The following is a 20576-nucleotide window of genomic DNA, read 5'->3' as shown; positions in this document are numbered from 1 at the left end:
TTAGATTAAAAAAACAAATTCTTGTTCTTTCAGTTATCATTTCAACATATCTTTTGTTATTTGCTAATTGTCATAGTTGAATCCTGATCATCCCCAGCCCATATGTTGCTGATTGGCTAGTGTGTACTTGCAGGGATACTGCTGTATTTTTAATAGCCTGCCTGAGATGCCTTCAAGGAGCTAATCAAGGTAGACGTGAAGCTGTCCTCCACAATCACTGTGAATACTATTTTAGAGAAACAAAGAAGGTGGTGATATTGAAATGGGTTTGTGTTTTTAGTAAATTAAGAAACGGCTTGAATAGGTAACCCCAGTGAGTCATTGAGCTGGATTCACGCTTTGTCTATTTCAGTAAGTATTAACACAATTTCTCTGGATTAAGCCCAAAAGCTTTGTCCTAAATCAAGAGCATGTTTTCTTTCAGAATGATTTAACCTTTCCACAGACTACCCGAGAAGCATACCAAATACTGAAAACACAAGTGATGCTTTGAGTACAATCTGTTGATTAAATACAAAAAAACATTAAATATGAAATCATGTCTGCATTCAGTGGTGCAATTAACCTTTATGTTCATTACATAATTTGCATTTCAGGGTATAAATACTCACTCATAGGTACCAGCAATTATATTCCACTGTGTGAGAGTGAGATCAGCTATCTAGATTGAAAACAAATGAAATGAAATTATTCTTTCATTATCAACAATGTGTTATATATCTCTGAGTTCAAATCCTTTGTATTTTTACAGACCCTTCTTGATGGCTGCAGTAATTATACTTGATTGAATGATCAGCGTCTACAATTGGAAAGCACTTGAGTTTGAAGTTAGATCTAAAATTGATCGGAATTAAAAAATGGTCTTGGTCTCCTTAACACAATTGTCGATACTCTGGAGTTCACGTAATTGGTCATGTTTAAAATCAGGGAAGTGATTGAGTGAGCAAGTATAAGAATGTTATATAGTGAGACAAAAAGTTCTCTACCAAGATTGTTGTCACTTGTGGTTGCACTACCTTCCCTGTCCTGTCCTCCTCCACACACACATGTGGGCACAGAGCCGACAGCAGAGCGACAGTAAATGGTCTAGAGACAAAGAGAGAAAGCAAGACTCTGTCGCCTCTGCAGCTTGTTCCAGTCACAGTGAGTCAGGGCAATGGCGAGCCTAAAGTCTTGTTACACTTTCCAAAACACCACACAGACATCTCCCCCTGCAACATAATGTAATGCAATGATATGGTGAGCACTAAGTACACTCACAAAATCACACTATGACCAGGTGTCTGTACGGCTGAAGTTTGGACTTCTTTTTACAACTAAAATTACAGTTTTGCTGTTACAGAGAGATTAAAGTACTGAATAAAAGGCACCATTGGGCACCAGTAGTGAGTTCCAGGTACCACCAGTATCGTCACATATTACATGTCACATTTCTACCAGAATATATATATATATATATATATATTTTTTTTAAAGATTATTTTTTTGCTTTTTTTTTTTATTGATAGTGATAGATAGAAAGGGGGTGATAGAGGGGAAGACATGCAGCAAAGGGAGCTCAGGCCGGATTTGAACCCGGCTCCACCGCAGCAAGGACTCAGCCTTAATGGTAAGCGCTCTACCAGTGTGAGCCACCGGGACGCCCCTCCACCAGAATATTTTGAGTGTTTATTTACACTTTATTTACCGTACTCTGTTGTGATTTTTATGCACCAAATTAAAGTGGAAAACAGTCTTTATTTATGTGACAGAAAATATGTCAATAATATATAAGTTATTTTAATTAAAATAGTTATGTTATTTCAGCAAGATTTCCTGCTTATGTTTAAAAATGTCTGCCCATTCAAAACATATCCCAAATCTCTGTTCTCTGAGATTTTAACCCTTTATTGGGCAGAGAGCCATAATTGGTAACTTCAGCAGACATCCAAAATGGAGTCCTCATGCCTCCGTGAGGTTGTAGATCCACATGGATTCCTCCCAGTTACTCAGCAAAGATCAGGCTACGTCACAGATAGTGACACCATGGCACCTGACCAATCAGTATAATAATAATATAATAATAACAATATAGTAAAAGTATTGTAATATCCTCCAATAACCCTTGGTTCGGTTGAAAACTTAAATTTCCAAGTGTGGAAAGTGCCCTATAAAGGGCTATAAATTAAGCCGTAATATTTTGAGAGAAAAAGTTGTAATATTTCAAGAAAAAAGTTGCAATTGAATAAGAATACTGTCAAAATACTTCAAGAAGAATTTCTACCTGACCACTATCTCACAGACTCAAAAACACTGTTTGGGACTGTCGCTGGAAGAAGTTAAAAGAAACAGCTGTGCGTTGCTCTTCATCGGGGGTGGAAAAGTGAAACTAACTGAAAACATTACTGATCAGCCGTTGTGTGGCTTATTGTCCACAAAAAAACTGCACAGAAGGCAAAACACCTGTGACTCGACAGCCTGCGTCTTGTGCTTGAGCTCTCTCCTCTGATGAAGTGCTCGGCACAGTTACTGATTCATCCAAAATGCACTCCAGTAATCATATCCCTGTATGTGAAAGGAGGCAGAAACAAAGCAGTAGTAACTATTTTCAAAGAGGCAGTTAACCCTTCAAAGAGAGGATATATAGATTTAATTGCAAATGGAATAAATATCAAAGTCGTAGAGCTTTCTAAATGGTTCATAGAGGCATTCAGCTTTTATACCACTGTATAACATCTGCACTGATCAGAAAGATGTAATTCTACCACCTGGTAACTTTGAAGTGAAGTGATCGATCACAAATTGCACACTTTTAGTTTTCCATTTCAACAGCATCAGACTGAACATTAGACCATCTCCCACATCTTTCCTGTTGCTTTTCCGAAACGATTTAAACGATCCTGGCCAACAGTGAAGCAGCACTCAGTCTCTCACACATGCAGTCACTCCTGCAGTGCACACAGCTCTTCAATTGATAAATAAAGAGATGGAGATTATGATTCCGGTCCACTGCTTCAACAACGTGTTGTTCTGTGTTGTGCTATCTTGTAAATGCCAGATTGATGATGATTTACAGTGTGAGCGAGCACACGTGTCGTCCTGAGCAGGCACCTGGTTGTAGTAATACATAAATAGGTTTCCTAGAGTGTGTGTGTGTGTGTGTGTGTGTGTGTGTTTGAGAGAGAGAGAAAGAGGAAGGGAGGCAGGAAGAGAAGGAGAAAGGGAGGCTATAAAGGTGAAAAGCTTTTATGAGACGTGGACGTGAGAAGTATTTGTGCCATGCTGCGATCAATTTAGTTGCTTGTAACTTGATCCCTTTCTACTGCCAAACCTGCTGTGCCTTACTCCACGTTCTCTTTCCATGTAGATTACTTACAATCTTACTATTTGTATTTCTTTTCTAGTTCTACTGGAAACATGCAGACTACTATCTGTTACATCCAGGAGACACATAAGCAGTCATTAAGACTCATCTTTCTGGCTCCCTGATTACTGTAATGCCTACATTAACTTTCTTTTTAGATGTCTCCACCAATGAAAAATATCTGGGTTTTAGTTACTAGATGCTCCACTCTGTTCACCAGCTAGTCATAAACTTAATCTGTTTGCTGTTTAGTGCTGAATGTGTATGTTTGATGCTGCAGGAAACTGTGCTGAAGAGAGTGGAATTTATGAGCTTTACAACAAAGAAAATGTGTTCAAATGGTCTAAAAACCTTGTAGAATTCTGTTGTTACTAATATTACACATTTGATCCATTGTTGGCTTAGAAAAGTATATTGATTTGTGAGGCTTCCCCAGTTCTCTTTATTCTTTTAATATTGTGTTGTGAACAGCAAAAAGTACACCCTCCATCAACATCACTATATTGAGATGGATTTTTTTTGATGTGAGAATTTTCTTTCTGCCTTTTCCAAATCATGATTTTAGTTCTAGACCTCTGCATTGCCATCCATGCATGAGATGTCCTTAACAATTCAAATAGGTCTTGCTTTTGGCTGACTGAGCATTTTTGGCATTGACTATATTAGATATGGTTGTCACCAATAGGTTTCTGAAGAACCAGAATGAAGGTCAATGTGGGTGGTTCTGGCCTGTGCATCGTGCCTGACTCGGCCTGATTCCCGGCTAATCCAAAAATGTGCAAAGTGGATGTGAGCTGAATCACGCCTGGTTGCTGAAACACGCCACCTGTGACTGCACCCGCCTGCCACTCAAAGCAGCCATGCCCTTAATTATGCATAACTTTAAGCCGTCATATAATTGAAACAGCTGACAGTTGTCATGAACAGTTGGAATGAGCAATGGAGACCAAAACTGCTTTCTGTACCAGGCTGTAAACATGTTTTTTCTGCTTTAAAGTTGGGCATTTTAACATGAGGGTCAATGGGGATAAACTCACATTGGAGCCAGTCTTAAGTGGCCATTCAAACTGTAACAGGAACTGCAGTTTTTCAGTCAGGTAGTCACTTGATCGTATGAAGGATTAAGATCGGGGACATTATTTCCTCTGTCAGAGAATACTGACGACATATAAATTGACTTAAAGAAGTCAAACATTTTAAATGAGTATATTTTCCATAGATTCCAGTGCTTAGTTCGCTATTCCCATTCCTAATACCTTCTGTGCTGACTGAAAGTTCTGTTGACGTGATTGATGTGTTGCTCACCACCAAAGTAACTCCACTACCCCAAAGAAACGGCAAACATGAACATGACCATAATGCAAGACTTAATTCCATCAAAATGGCAATGCTGCCTTTAGGTTACCTAAACACTAGGGATGGGCGTTTGGAAGAAACCTGCCAACCTGATTATCTATAACGTTGACGATCAATTAATCGCTTAATCGATATGTTTTTATGCATACTCCAGTATGTATAAAAACTTGCATACATGGGCAAAATAAAAGATATATATATATATATATATATATATATATATAGTTCTATGCAAAAGCCTGTTTTGATAACAGATGCTTTTATTTTGAATGGACGAAAAGACTAACTCCAGTGAGATGATACTGTTAAGATAATGTCAAGGAGTTCAAAGTTTTATGTTTTATCACCCCCAAGAGACATGAGGTTAGTTTTCACAGTAATCTTGCATATTTAAGTGTGTTTTATGTTTAAATAAGTTTTCGATCAACTTAATTCTCAGCTCATTGGCTTATTCACGTACAGCCACAGAACTGAGCACTCGGTCGTATTTCAGTTCAGTGAGTACTGATAAGCAGTCATAGATAAAATATTTTTAAAATACACAGATTGATTAAAAATTCCATGTGATTGGTCAATCATCAATCGTTGATTAATTATTCCCATCCCTACTAAACACACACGCACGCATGCACGCACGCACACACGCACACACACACACACACACACACACACACACAACCTGTAGTTTGGTGATTCCAGCGCTCAGTCCGATAAGAACTTGGCCCTCCAGCAGTTGTGCCACCTTCGGGACCTCCACCCTCAGGGAATCCTTGACCAGTTGCGTCACCTCCACCTGCCAGTCACTCCCCAGCAGGAAGTTCTGCTGGCCCATCCCCTCGTCCTCCGCAGCTCCTCTAACTTCTCCCATATCTGCCACGAAGTGTGTGAGGACACGCAGGGTGGTGCTCTGATACTGGGCCACACAGCCGCCGCTCTCCTCAGCTGCAGCGCCTTCACCCTTGTCATCAGTGACCCTCTCGTACCTGCCAGAATGGGGGAGATCAGCAATGAGAATAAAGTGTGCCTCAATTACGTATAAGGGTGCAACATAAAAAGGCAGATAGCATAAGTATACTTCTGTTTCTGAGGTAAAGTACTCCTTGTGTTTAGAGAAGTCCTCAGGAAAAAAATGTACTCTGAAGGTTATCACCAGTGTAATTCTACTTTTTTCCTATCACAATTCAATGTAATTTATTTTTTTCCCCTTATCACCATTAATGCCCATAAAGTCTAAACCCTCTGATGTATTTACTGCAGTCAAAGCCTCCACTGTCTGCTGCGCTGCTGGTTTTCCCGACCTCCCGAAAGTCATAGGCTCCAAGTGTTTTCAAAAATCCATTAAAAACAGCTTGCAGAGACAAACTGCTGCCTTGCTTGCCTTCTCATTTTCTTTAAAAGGCCAACTGATATTTTGCTGTATGTCTGCCATTTATTTGGCCCACGGCAAACACTTTGCAGATATAGCCATCTCAGAAGATATGTTTGTAACAAATGAATGTTTGCAAACCGAGAAGGGGAATTTTGTGACGCATTTGTTATACTCTTTTCCTCTTATTTAAGTCAATTTTACATGGCCCTTTATCACATTAACAGACCCACATTAGAGTGGGGAAGGTGGGACAGGACGGAGGGGGATGGAAATTGGAGAAATCGTGCCACGAATTATGAAAGAGGACTAATAAAGGCCCCTGTGGAACTAAAACGACATCCAAACATTGATACAAATAGACAGCATGGTACATGCTTTTCAGAAGATGAAAATATAGGCAAACATTTTTCAATACATTTCTTAAATACAAAATTATAACGAGGGATGCACCAATCTGATACTGGTTTAGATATCACTTACAGGCGCCGGTCATATCAATTACATGCTTATGTCTGATTACACATGCATGCACTTCTGTATGTTATGCATCAGTGTGTGCCTGTAGATTTTATGGCTTAGGGAGCTGTGTGGAAGTATTGGAAGTACAAGCTATGCAAACAAGTTCTACCACTACTTGCAAAATCTGCAGTTTTGAGGGGTGGCAGCTGCACTGCAAAATATAACAAAACCAACTTAATCAATCACTTGCAGAAGCATCAAGGAGAATTTGAAGAAGCAGTTATAAAATTAATAAAAAAGGAACACCATGACCATGATACAGTTTGCAATGATGGAAATGTTTTCCTGAGACCTTAATACCAAAATCCCCAGGTATTGGCATCGGTATTGGAAATGCAAAAGTTAGATCAGGGCATCCTGAATGTGAACATCTGCAGTTTACAACAATGACAACAGATCTGTGAAGTGTTTTTTTGTTTTTATACCAGGAACTTGGTGGTCATGTTAACCGATAACCGAAGTGTCAGATCGAATACAAACTACCAAGGATTTTGTTTGCTTTCTGTAAAAAAAAGCTTTTAATCATTTATGTTACATTTTCATTACATTACATTACATTACATGTCATTTAGCAGACGCTTTTGTCCAAAGCGACTTACAATAAGTGCATATTATTAAGTCATTATTAAGTGAACATACTTTGCATTAATTTGGAGCATCTTAATTACTCAAAATACAAGGTGACTAATAATGACCCAGCATCCAAAAGCTGGTGCCTGGTTGCCAGCCTGGAAACTTCTTTTAAAAGTTTATGTTAAGCCCTTATCTGATATCTTACTTGACCCCCCATTTAGAAGTGACATTGAAGTGACTTTTTGGCAATAATATACTTTAAAAAGATGCTTTCTGTACATATGTTTAATGCATAAAAAAGTTATATTTAAAAAAAAAAATCAAATGTTCATGCTCATTGTGGCCTAGTTCATGAAAAATCTGATTTATCAAGTCCAAATTGTGACTTTCTCACAAATTATTCTTTTGAATAAATCACCAACAATATGTGTCACAGCAACATCATGTAATCTCTATTTTCATTTCACAGTATAAATTGTGCATAAATGTAATATCTTTGCTCTAATGAAGGGGCACAATGACTTATGTCACATTTCATTATTAATCGAACATACTTTGCATTACTTTGTAGCATCTTAATTGCTCAAAATACAAGGTGACTAAGAATGACCCAGCATCCAAAAGCTGGTGCCTGGTTGCCAGCCTGGCAACTTCTTTTAAAAGTTTATGTTAAGCCCTGATCTGATATCTTACTTGGCTGTAATAGGGGTCATTCGATTCTATTCTGCTCTACTATATTGTATATTCTCAACAGGCTGTCTTACATCATGGATTTACTGTACCTCCCAAAGGTTATAGGTTCCAATTCTTTCCCAAAAAAACATTAAAACTGCTTGTAGACACAAACTGCTCCCCAAACTACTATCATACATCATATTAAACAACAACATATTGTATTTTTTCAGTCTCCATGCTGAGCTGTGGGAGCTGCACTGACAGGTGAAATGTGGCCTTGGGACACAGATCCGCTCCAAAGAGGCAACCGTGTTGACGACAAAGAGAAACATTGCTATTGCTATTAGGCGTATACATCACTCTTATCCATCCGAATGCCTCATCTCCCATCACTATTTATCACTATATAGGTCCATTGTGTTGTCCTGTGCATTGCCTTTGTCATAGCGCTCCCTCACTGCATGCCTGACTCTCTCACTATATTTTATACATCAATTTCTAACTTGACTTCATGTAATGTATTTTTCAACTCCCTCTCCCTCTCTCTCCCGCTCTCTCCCTCTCTCTCTCTCTCTCTCTCTCTCTGTCTCGCTCTCACCTTTAATCTCTTACACTTTCCAGCTCTGCTTGCATCTCTCTCTCTCTCTAACAGTCAGGTGGCCAGGGGGAGTGACAGTGACAGTTTCCATTAGGTTTAATGAGGCATGGCCGGTCAGGCAGAAAAACGGGCTGACAGGTTAACATGCTGTGGCCCAATGGCTTGGCTTAGTTCCCTAACCTCCCTTCACCGTGCCCTCCCCCCCTTGCCTTATTCCACATCAGTGAAGGGACGGCAGTCTAAACCAAGGTGACATTTGTGGCTGGAAACAGAAACATGAGGTCAGGTCATGTTTGTTGCAGTGAGTGACAGGTCAGCCAAGGTGTCGGCGGTGTAATGAGGTGGCTTTCGTGCTTATGTGAATGTGAATGAGCGCACACAAAGTTGGAGCATGCACACAATAATAAACCAATGCCAAGAAAACGGTTTCCTCATTTGTTTCATTTTTGTCTACGTTTTTTTTTCTCTCTCTCTTGCAAATTTGCACATAATCTTCACACATAATGCATTCTTTATGCAGCGATGCAGATGACACACATGACAGATGGGGTCAGACATGGAAAGCAGGGGGGTATTTGTGTTAGAGTGCCACCCAGTGGGGTGTAGGCCACTGGGAAGTGACATTGAAGTGACTTTTTGGCAGTTATATGCTTTAAAAGGATGCTTTCTTTACATATGTTTAATGCATATAAAAGTTATATTTAAAAAAAGCCGACTGTTCGTGCTCATTGTGGCCTGGTTTATGAAAAAATCTGATTCATCATGTCCAAATTGTGACTTTCTCACAAATTATTCTTTTAAATAAATCTCCAACAATATGTGTCACAGCAACATCACATAATCTTTGTTTTCATTTCACAGCATAAATTGTGCATAAATGTAATATTTGTGCTCTAATGAAGGGGACAATGACCATTTTCATTCCTTTTTACATCACAAACAAACGGTCCTTCGTGTCATCACCATAGTTACCGTGTGTATGATCCCAGTAAATAATAATTATAAGCTATTATTAGATGTAAATTAGTCAGTGTGCCTCAGTGATCATCTATTTTAATTAGAATAGAATTATTTATATTTAAATCAGTCGCATTCATGTCTGAAGGAAAAAAATATCACAAATTTAAATATTTTTATTAGAATCGCCTTGTACAACTCACGATGCGCCGCACAGATCATTGCACACTGTGTCACTTTTCAGCCTCAGGAATTTTGGCCACGCTCTGTAATGCTCAAAATTATTGCTCATTTCTTATTCAGCATAAGTACCTTTTGGGAGACCAGCGCAATGAATTATTAGACACTCATTATACCACCTCTGCAGCTGCACCTGCATTTTATGCCTCATATGTCTGCACCAACATTACCAAGCCAATTTACTATAGCCTCCATTTATTATACCAAGTGAAGAATAAGATTCCGATTCTCATGCAGGGATTGTAAAAAACCTCTCGGGTTAATGACCTAAATAAAGAAATTTAGACGGGTTCTGGGACTTTTTTAATATGGCCAACTTGTGCTGTGATATATGAATAGTCACTGGATAAACCCAAAAATACATTTTGATGAAGCTTGTTTAAGAGTTAGTGTTGAAAAGTCAAGAGAGTCAAGAATTTAGCTGTTTTCCAGAGCAAAACACATTTTTATAATTTTTATAATAAAAAAAATATTTTTATAGCTGTTTTGTGTCTCTTTTTAGTCATTATGTATCTCTCTGGGGGTTGTGTCACTATGCAATTGTTTTGCTCCTTTTGTAGTTATTTATTGTCTTTAGTTGTTGAGCAAGTTTTGGAGTTGCCTTGTATCTCTTTTCGTGACTAATTGTATCTCTTTGTAGTTGTTTTGCATCTCTTTGTAGTTGTTTTGCATCTCTTTGTAGTGTTTTTGCATCTCATTGTAGTTGTTTTAAGATCTTTGTATTTTTTTTGCATGTCTTTGTAGTTGTTTTGAGATCTTCATAGTTTTTTGCATCTCTTTGTAGTTGTTATGATATCTTTGTAGTTTTTTGCATCTCTTTGTAGTTGATTTGAGATCTTTGTAGTTGTTTGCATATCTCTTTGTAGATGTTTTGAGATATTTCTAGTGTTTTTGCATCTCTTTGTAGTTGTTTTGAAATGTTTGTAGTTATTTTGCATCTCTTTGTAGTTGTTTTGAGCTCTTTGCAGCTGTTCCTGCATTCCTTTGTATTTGTTTTATGTTTTTGGTGGTTAATTTTGAGTCTCTGCCTGGAAGGTGTGTCACACAAGTGACATTTTGTAGCTGAAGGCCAGGTGGGCTCCTATGCCTGTGCCTGGAAGTCCCATTCAGTAAACCTTCGATATATAAAGTGCTGCAGTTCAATTCAAGATAGGTGTAATTTGAGCAAAAAAAAAATGAGTACAACATACAACAGAAGCAACAGACAATTTGGCCTTACCTCCTGTTGCCCATACTAACAGGGACCCTCCAGCCTTTTATTTGGCTGAGCTCGGGGTCGGCCACATCGATGAGCAAGGGCAGGCGGGGCATCCATACACTCATCTCCAGCTGGGCGCTCAGAAAACTGTAGGTAAAGTTGAGCATCACCTTGCTCTTTCCCTTTGTCTCCTTCCCGTTGACGTAGACATAGTCACATCGCTCTGAAACCTGCAGAACAAAAGAGAAAGAGAGAAATGAGAGCAGCTGCTTGATGAGAGACGCACTTGAAGACATAAAAAGAAGAAAATGAATCAATTTGAGACTGAATACGATGACAAAATATATAAATTCTAATAGAACCAATAAGTCACATAAATGTTTCTAAAATGTATCATGGACAGATTTGTGAAATGTTCTCATTTGGGCTGCCTTCTGTTCTTTTTGTCCAGTTGATGCTTTTCAGTCAACAGCCTCTTCTGAGATGCTGGAGGGTGGAGAGACTTGGCATTGCTTCAATGAAACCCTCAAGTGTCAGGTCTGTTGAGTTTCCTCTGTGAATGTGCGCAGGCAGAAGCATCTTTAATGCGTGTGCGTGCAGGGTAATATGTGTGCAAGTATAATGTGACTTGGGTCCAACTTAACAGATGGAGCTGAGAAAAGATGCAAACCTGCTTCAACCAAGCGGACAAAAAAGCAGTTGCTCAAACCGAATTATAATTGGCTGCATAAAGTGCAACTCCAATCAGTTACCGAGGTGTCTCAGATGCATCTCCAACCTGGAGAAATGACATAGGAACATCAGTGTGTCTGTCATCATCTTCAAAGCATCAGAAACTCCAAATGAAACATTTTCTCCCCTTGAGAACAAAATCTTAAACTCTCTGTCATCAGTTTTTTGTTTGCAATCACTTGCATTTCATTTCAATTCATTTCGATCTCAAATACCATCATAAGCTTGATTGGCACAACTGGTAATTTCAGCACATGTCCCCAGTACTGACAATTGCCTCTTTGTAACAAACCACTCACAAGAAGACTGTCATCTGTCTCCACGTCTTTGCATATAACTTGGCAGCTTTACTCTCAGATGATGTCAGACCAGCCCTCTATCTCTGAGGAACAAAACTGACAGCTTGGTATCTGTCAGTTCTCTCCTCCTCCTCCCTTTCGTTTCCTCTTTCTCTTTCTCTCTCCCACTCTTTCACTGTCACCCTCATCCTACTACAGTATTACTGTAACTCCTACATGCTCAGTCTTCTTGTAATGAGAACAGGTTGTGCTTCAGAAAGGGCGACAGGCTGGGATCAAAGTGTGGGAAGGCTCAAGATTTCACCTGAAGTGTTGAGTTTCATAAATCAAATTATGGTTCATAATCAAGTCATCTGGAACGTGTTGCTAATGATGAGCAAACAATATCAACCAAAATGCATCTCCCCACTGCATAATAGTACTGCTTCATTATGGCAAAAATCTAAATCTCAACAAATCATTAACCCAGTCATGGATATTAGAGCATTGTTTTTTTCAATTTCTTGTTCATTTTAATGCCTGGTACAAGTAAAGATACATTTGTTTGGACACATATAATGATAACAACAAAAATAGCTCATAAGAGTTTAATTTAAGAGCTGATATCTAGCCACTTTTCTAGCCTTTTTTTTAAAGATGATTTTTTTGGGCATTTTTCATGCCTTATTAGATAGTGACAGGTAGAAAGGGGGAGACAGAGAGCTCTACCAGTGTGAGCCACCGAGATGCCCCTTCCATGGTTTTCTTGTTAATAACCAAAATCATTATCAAGAAAACCATGAAAAGTGTCTAGATATCAGCTCTTAAATTAAACTCTTATTAGCTATTTTTGTTGTTATCATTATATTTGTCCAAACAAATGTGGAAGGAGAAAACAAGGGTGGTCTAATATTTTTTTCCATTACTGTATTTGGAAACATCATGCAGTTTTTGGGAAAAAAAATTCTTTTTAACAGGGCTTTTCTTGATTAAATAAACTGAATAAATAACATAATATATATATAACATTTAATAAATTAATAAATAAATGATAAAAGTAATCTAAAAAGTAAATCTAAAAGAAATTAATAAAAAAAAAACATGATAAGATCAACTTTGTTGTAGTGCACTGCCATAACGGCACAATAATTGTTTTATTTCAATTATCTTGTTTTTCATCATCATTGGAAGCCAAAATCGTAATTGAAAAGAAAGGTTCATGAATTGTAGCCTTGAAGCGTCACATCAATTTAAAGTTTGTGTAGTGTAGTGTTTGTTGTGATAGGATCAACAGGGCAAATCATATTATGACTTTGCATGAATTTATGGAAGTTATATTTTATTATCAAACTAAGGTTTGTTTGATTAAAATGTATTAGTAAAATGAAAATATCCCATGCAACTTTTGCCATGATTTAATTATAGGAGCAACTAAAAAATTGTTTAAAATACATTTTCAACAATGTTGATAAATCACATAAATGATTACTTGATTATCAACGAGGGGAAAAAAAGGAAAACATTGACTTCTCAAAATGTGAGGATTTGCTGCCTTTCTCTGTTTCATATGGTCGTTAATTAAAGATATTTGGGATTTGAACTGTTCGTTGGACAAAATAAGACTTATATTGAGAATCACATTGAGCTCTGAAAAATTCTCACTATTAGCTGAAGCACATAATGGATTAACTGTAAAACAGTTAGACAAAGTAATAATCAATGACAGTAGTCATTAGTTACAGCCTAACATGCGACTTGCAACTGGTAAATATGTACAGGTAAAGCTAAGATTTATTTAGTGAATCCAAATTAACCCTCTAAAACACCAAAGTCATACAATGTATGGACCAGCACCTCCAATGTTCTGTGATGTAAAATTACTGTTTTTATCAATGGAGTCTGGTGGCTTTGTAGAGAGCACAGATAATAGCTTCAGTTCCCCTTGCGGAGCGGTCTGATTGCGAGATAAAGTTGAGAAAATATTCTAAATATGTCTTAAACCGTTATGTATTTTCCTGCTGCCCCCGTCCAACAGTATATGCTAAGCTTCGGTGATGGTACTCCTGTCTGCTAATACACTTGATATGGATAAGTAACTGATAAAACCCCACTTTAATAAATCCTAACTATCCCTTTAATGAAAAGAAAACAGATTGCTTCTTGTTTAGAAGAATTAAAGCTGTCTGCCCTCGCTGATGCTAATCAATTGATGCTAGTTGAGGACAATGGAATAATAAGAATAATTACAATATATGGAAATGAGTCAATTTGGAAGGTGTCTGCACATTGAAGTAACAGGAACACACACACACACACACGCCATGCCATGCACTAATGTGTTGGGTTTTTAATGGCAAGAGAGAACTGAAAAAGCCACTTCACTCCTTATTGAGTCTCTAAAGCTTCACCTCTATTTTTGTTCCTCTTTGCTGTGTACATTTCCTCTCTCTCTCTCTCGCTCTCGCTCTCACTCTCTCTCTCGCGCTCTCTCTCTCCCTCTGTGTGCCTGTGCCTCTCACCCTAATGCTGAAATCAATTTATGTCAACCCATCTCTACCTTTCAATCTCTAGTTTAGTTGCACTTTGTTCCTAAATTCTACATCCATCTCCATCTTTTCCTTATGAGAGGCATCAAAGATGATCACCATAAAGATTTAATTGAGATCTCTTGAAGGTGACATCCTCGGCACCGAATGAAAAATTTATCACCATGAATGTGTCATGAAACCACGCACAAATCAATGTCACTTCTCAGTGGAAACAATCCATTTTGTAGCTAATCATGCAGACTTAGAATTGATCCAGAGTGACACGCACAAACACAGATAAGGGACAGCGCAGGATCCAATTCAGAGCGAGGCACACATGGATGACTTTATGACTGGAATGATAACTGACAAAAAAAATCACATTGTACTCATGGGACATATCTGCTCTTGAGATTTCTTTAATTCCCTTAAAAAATAAGTTGTCTTAGCACTTCTGTGCACTGAGCGTAAGTGATTTTGTCTTTGGTTCTTGATTAGAGCAGCACGTATGTGCAATTTAAACTCTGAAGACTAACTAAAACTAAAAAGTATATCCTCGTGTCAGGTTCAGTGGTTCATTGTATCCACCTCAGGGCTCTACATCACTGTGATACTAGTAGACATCTAGTACAACTAATGCTAAAACAGAACATCAAAACACTTGCTTGTACTGTTGGGCTTCGTATTACTATTTGTCTCACTTTATATTAAAATCAATCTACCTTTTAGAAATAAAAACCTGGGGGAGGATATATTGTACTCTCTAGCTTTCAACGTAGTCTTTTAGATTCAATAAACATAATTACATCCCCCCGCTGTTCGGTTCTTCCACTTTTTATTTTAGGAGAAAATAGTCAAACAGTATTTCTTTTGCTCAGCCAAAAAAAGCACGGATATGACTTGGAAGCCAGTCAAAAGCAGCAAGGGCCCACTGAGTCATACTAATTCCTGGCCTTACTTGTTACTGTAGAGCCCTGTGCGCCTTATGATACCCGGAAGGCGGCTGGCATTAAAGGGAAAATATTGACATCGTGTCTAAAAGAGGACATTTCCCACTGAAGAGGTAACAAATCCACAGCAGTTTGTATGTGACTTATATTAGGGATTTTTCAGGAATTATTTTGAAACCTGCTGTTGTCTTTGTGTGTAGGATGGTGGCCCGGTGGCAGCGTTTTTCAAAGAGGTATATGACCAAATTATCAGAGCTTACTTGAAGGCCACAACAGGGAGTCAAGTAAGCTCTATTACTGCTCGCCACAGCAATAACCTGCCAGGCGGCTGTGTAACTTTGAAAAAAATAATGAAAAAAAAACGAAAGGAAGTGAGCTCGCTGTGGCAGTACGGAGACCCCTGAAGGAACACTTTGGTGGCTGGTATTTTTGTCACCCTTTTGAGTGTGCATGTGTGGCAAAATATGGTCCTGGAGACACCTAATGTAGCAGGAAATAGCAGAGTGTTTTTAGTACTTTGACAGGTGTACATGTCTATCTGTGGACAGATTTTACCACCATGATGCACCAGAACCGTGCAGGATGCAGGTACGAAACTTTACAGGTGAGATCAAAATGATATAAGAGATGTAAAACTTAGAGATGTAAAACTTAAATTGGCTATTGGCAGCCTTGCATTACTCTCCTGGACCGATTTAGCCAACAAGTTCTCCAACAGAAACGGCAGAAGAGGTTGTGTGTCATTACTACAAATTACAGCACTATAGGCACGTATCACTGCTCGCGTTTCAGGGCACATATGTATATCTCGTGGCTACAATGGCACGTTCTAAAAATAGCACACGTGTACGGTACGCGGTTGTAAAAATGGCTGCAGTTTCTGCGGATTTATGTTGTAGAACCACTGACCTTAGGTTTAGGACAAAAAACTTATGTTAAGGCGTGTTAAAAGACAGTTTTACAGTATATTAATGTATGTAAATGCTGGAAATTAGGTACTTCCAAGAGTCAGGTGAAAAAACGTAAGTTACGTTCAACAACGTCATTCACTTAACTTACGTAAACAACAGAACTTCAGTTAAAAATAGTTTACTTTTGATTTCACACGGGACGCTAACCCAGCTCTCTTGGGCGAAAGTGCGCTGCTTGTTCGACCACCACCCCAGCGTCAAACTGAATGTGGGAATTCACCCTTTTAAACTTTACTTGGCTGTCAAACACTACTATGTCAGCAAGATGGCGTCGGACGCATTACAGCTGACGGTAAAATAAGACTTGGCTTGTTTTTTGCTACCTGTACATGTGACCTATATTAACGTTTTTGTCAGGAGAACAGGCTGGATTTAGCGCCACGTCAAGATGATCTTTAGTTTTTTCTTCAGAACTACACTTCTTGCAATCCCTTTTCAAATCCTGCGTGGCTTAACCAGCTTTCTGATCTAAACTAACAGTTATTAGTGAAAAAGAGAAACTACAGTACAGCTGCCATAGCCATATCCATATCACCACAGATGCAACAGCCACAGTGTCAACAGTAATCATATACAGCCAGAAAGAGCAGCTGCAGCTGTGCTCACAGCCAGTGGCTGTATACTGTCGCGGCTCGACCTTTGAAAGGAGGAGTAATGAGCAATAAATGCATAATGTGGAGTGTGACATCATATCTCCCTTCTATAGTATCTGCAGAGCATTTTCCCCTAAACTGGCAGTGTTTTAGAGCTAAACTGGGCCAACACACTGACGGTTCTATGGATCGAGGAAATGCATAAAATACTGTTCGGGAATGCAGAACCTAATGAATGTAGTGCTGAAACGAAAATGCCATCATGACCCTGCAGTTCCTCCGTATGATAGATCAGCTACGCCAAGCAACTTTTTATGTCACAACATTATTTTCTTGTCCCTGTTATGTAAGAATCAACTTGTTAGGAAGTCAGTTAGTGCTAATCATAATGTTTTCTCTTATTATCTCCACAGAGACCTGGCAGTGATTAATCTACTGATTATTTTCTTGATTGGTCAATAAATCATCTATCTCTAGAATATTAAAAAGGAGGAGAAATCACGTTTTCACAGAATCTTAGCCTGTATCTTTAAAATAAGGATGCACCAATACCAACAGTCATGGATTTTCATGTTTTCTTCAATTTCTTGTTCATGTTAATGCCTGGTACAACTAAAGGTACATTTGTTTGGACAAACATAATAATATCAACAAAAATAGCTCATAAAAGTTTAATTTAAGAGCTGATATCTAGCCATTTTCCATGGTTTTCTTGATAACAACCAAAATCATTATCAAGAAAACCATGGAAAATGGCTATCGGCTCTTAAAGGAACACTCCACCGTTTTTTCATATTAAAACATGTTATTCGGGTAAGTAAGACGAGTTGATACAGACCTCTTGCGTCTTAATGCGTGCAGTAATATCATCACTTCCGCTCCCTCTCACTTCCGTCAGGAGTGATGATATTACTTCGCCGAGTCGAAGTGCTCCCAAGTGCTATTCCGCCATACATTATAGTTATCCTTTTTATCCGCTTCGAAAAGCGCCACGTTTTATTTTGTGTCGCCATACTTGGTCGTTTAACTACTCGTGTAGCTGTATTTAAATAGGGAAAACGTGGAGGAGTTTGGTCGCTTCTAACTGTCCATCTGTTTGGGTCCTAATGAATGAACTGGGCTTAGCTAAGTGCTAGCCAAGTAGCTCCGCGCGCCAGGGCGATTGAGTGCACGCATTGAGACACAAGAGGTCTGTATCAACTCGTCTTACTTACCCGAATAACATGTTTTAATATGAAAAAACGGTGGAGTGTTCCTTTAAATGAAACACTTTTGAGCTATTTTTTGTTATCATTATATTTGTCCAAACAAATGTACCTTTAGTTGTACCAGGCATTAAAATGAACAAGAAATTGAAGACAACAAGGGTGGTCTAATGTTTTTTTCCTTGACTGTATATATAGGATGACATTTGAGTAAATGTGTATCTATGTATTTTTTTTAGATTTTGTTTGACAAAGCCTGATGTTGTTTAACACATAAAAGAATGATCTCAGGCACTTCCGCACTGACGCATGCAGCTTTTTAATTAAAGACCAGATTTGACTTGATGCTCAGTATGGGCTTTGTGGTAATTTTGGGCTGAGGTCACCATGGTCAGTGCTCAGTGAGAAGGACGTATTCCTCAAAGTTTCTGTAAAACAGTGAGGCAGGATGCAGTTGCTTCCTGATCAAAAAACTGTTTTATTTAGAGTTTCCTTTGAAAATGGGGTGGAGAGAGGAGGGGTACCGCTTACTGTTCCAAAACCAGACGGGTGGGCTGGGGAGTACGCTACTGAGGTCAGCGTCACAATGTGTGGTACTACTTCAGTGGATAATTAAACCCTTTGAGAGATCTGCTTCTTCTCTTCTCTCTGATATGCATGTACGATACACAGAAACACACCAAATCAGCTTCTCAATATAACACTTGAAACACTATTCTTTCTTTTTCGCACATTTCTCACAATTAAGAACAAACAGTGAACTGTTTCTCTTACTTTGTATTTTCTCATTTCTACTTCTGCATTTTGAAATGGGGACACGTTGAAGGGCAGAAGCTGAACATAAAGTCACAGTAAAAAAGCTCTTTCTTTACATATTACCACTGCTCGCTGGTGGTTTTACATTTTTTTTTAGATTAGCAACAAATCCTGTGCTACACTCCACAAAGCATTCAATAATGTTTTAGATGAATTATCTTAGCTTTCAGAAAGCCAATGGAAATCAACTTACAGAGATTTGAAACTTGCTCAAGATAGGAAATCTATCAGGGTGAACATTTTGTCACCTTTTATGGTTTGTCAAAGTCAAGTTATTGGCAGGTGGTAATGAAGGTGCAAACAGGGGCTGTTGTTGTTAGAGCTTTCAAACCACATCCTTTTTAATGCAGGAAATGACCTTATTGATGCTATGATTTTTGTAGCATCAGACGTGTCATGTAATAACATTATTTTCACATTATCTGGAGGAAAGTCAAAATGAGCAGAAGGAGATTGGAGTTGCAATTTCGTCAACTATGATTCGAGCTGCTGTCTTCTTGAATTTTGGCTCCTCCGTATCAGATGAGAAAGTGCAGATGTCAGCTCGCAAAATGATCAAAAACAAGCACAGACTTGCAGTATATGTATATATATTTTCTATTACTTTTAACTACTTTTCTAACTTTTTGTATACATACAGTCATGGAAAAAGGTATTAGACCACCCTTTTTTCTTTAATTTCTTGTTCATTTTAATGCCTGGTACAACTAAAGGTTAATTTGTTTGGACATATTTAATGATAACAACAAAAATAGCTAATAAGAGTTTAATTTAAGAGCTGATATCTAGCCATTTTCCATGGTTTCCTTGATAATAACCAAAATCATTACCAAGAAAACCATGGGAAATGGCTAGATTTTTTCCATGACTATATTCTGCTCACTTTAACTATAAACACTGCTCAACTCTGAACACAAACTCTTACTTTGTTTAGATAATACCTTCCATACAAACATGATGCCAAAAGTGCAAACTTGAAACAGCACAGACAATTTTTAAAAAATAAAAACCAAAAATATAGTAAAAAAAACAAACAAACCCTAAGGCTCCAGATTTAAATCAATAAAAAATAGGCATTTGTTTTAAAAAATATACAGAGAGGTTGCCATTCTAATATCTAGATTTTTTAAAACAAATATTTTCTTTTATTTACCTGATCTCCTTAAAAACATAAAAAAAAGGATATTGTAACATCACGGCCCCTCTATGATCATGTATCAGAGATAAAGTATGTCTTCTTGATGTATTGGATCTATTGAGGAAAGGTCTGCATAACTGGGCCCAGGAGTGGAAACACCTAAAACACAACTGCAGGGAAAATGCTTTCATTTAGCAGCCTGTTCAATCACGACAGCTAATTGTTGCTGGTTTCTTTCTTTTTTCTTTTAGAATTTCCCAGGTATCGATCTGTGACCTGAGGAGAAGCTCTCAATTTCTCGCATACCATTTCACAACAACCAAAAACCAAGAGAGAAAAAACAGGGCCTATTTCGCTGGAGGAATTGCAGCACCTGCTTCCTTGACTAATGTGCAAAACCACTTCTACACCACAACTACCTTTTTGTTCATTCTGCTCATCCTCCCACACACCACTTGAAAGCTGACCATAAAGCAGAAGACAATAAAGACAAATTGGAAAAAGGTAAAACAGAAAGCAGCAGCTCAAAACACATTC

General features: G+C 38.2%; 1 protein-coding gene and 1 long non-coding RNA gene across 2 annotated transcripts in view; one reads left to right on the top strand and one right to left on the bottom strand.

Moving 5' to 3' along the window:
• si:dkey-112m2.1 (transmembrane protein 132C) overlaps nt 1-20576 on the bottom strand; it is a 196321-nt gene that overhangs the window by 8876 nt on the left and 166869 nt on the right. The window contains exons 7-8 of the mRNA XM_059358067.1: nt 10850-11058; nt 5379-5682 (exon numbers count right to left, since the gene is read on the bottom strand). Of these exons, the coding sequence (XP_059214050.1) occupies nt 5379-5682; nt 10850-11058 (513 nt within the window). The remainder of the gene's footprint in view (nt 1-5378; nt 5683-10849; nt 11059-20576) is intronic.
• Nucleotides 1-20576, top strand: part of LOC131992471 (uncharacterized) — a 60959-nt gene that overhangs the window by 40195 nt on the left and 188 nt on the right. The window contains exon 2 of the long non-coding RNA XR_009396220.1: nt 20291-20543. This is a non-coding gene — a long non-coding RNA (uncharacterized LOC131992471). The remainder of the gene's footprint in view (nt 1-20290; nt 20544-20576) is intronic.

The sequence above is a fragment of the Centropristis striata genome, chromosome 19 (assembly GCF_030273125.1).
Source record: "Centropristis striata isolate RG_2023a ecotype Rhode Island chromosome 19, C.striata_1.0, whole genome shotgun sequence".
In the NCBI taxonomy this organism is placed as follows: domain Eukaryota; kingdom Metazoa; phylum Chordata; class Actinopteri; order Perciformes; family Serranidae; genus Centropristis; species Centropristis striata.
The sequence above is the reverse complement of the archived record's forward strand: the minus strand, read 5'-3'. Positions and strand labels throughout refer to the sequence as shown.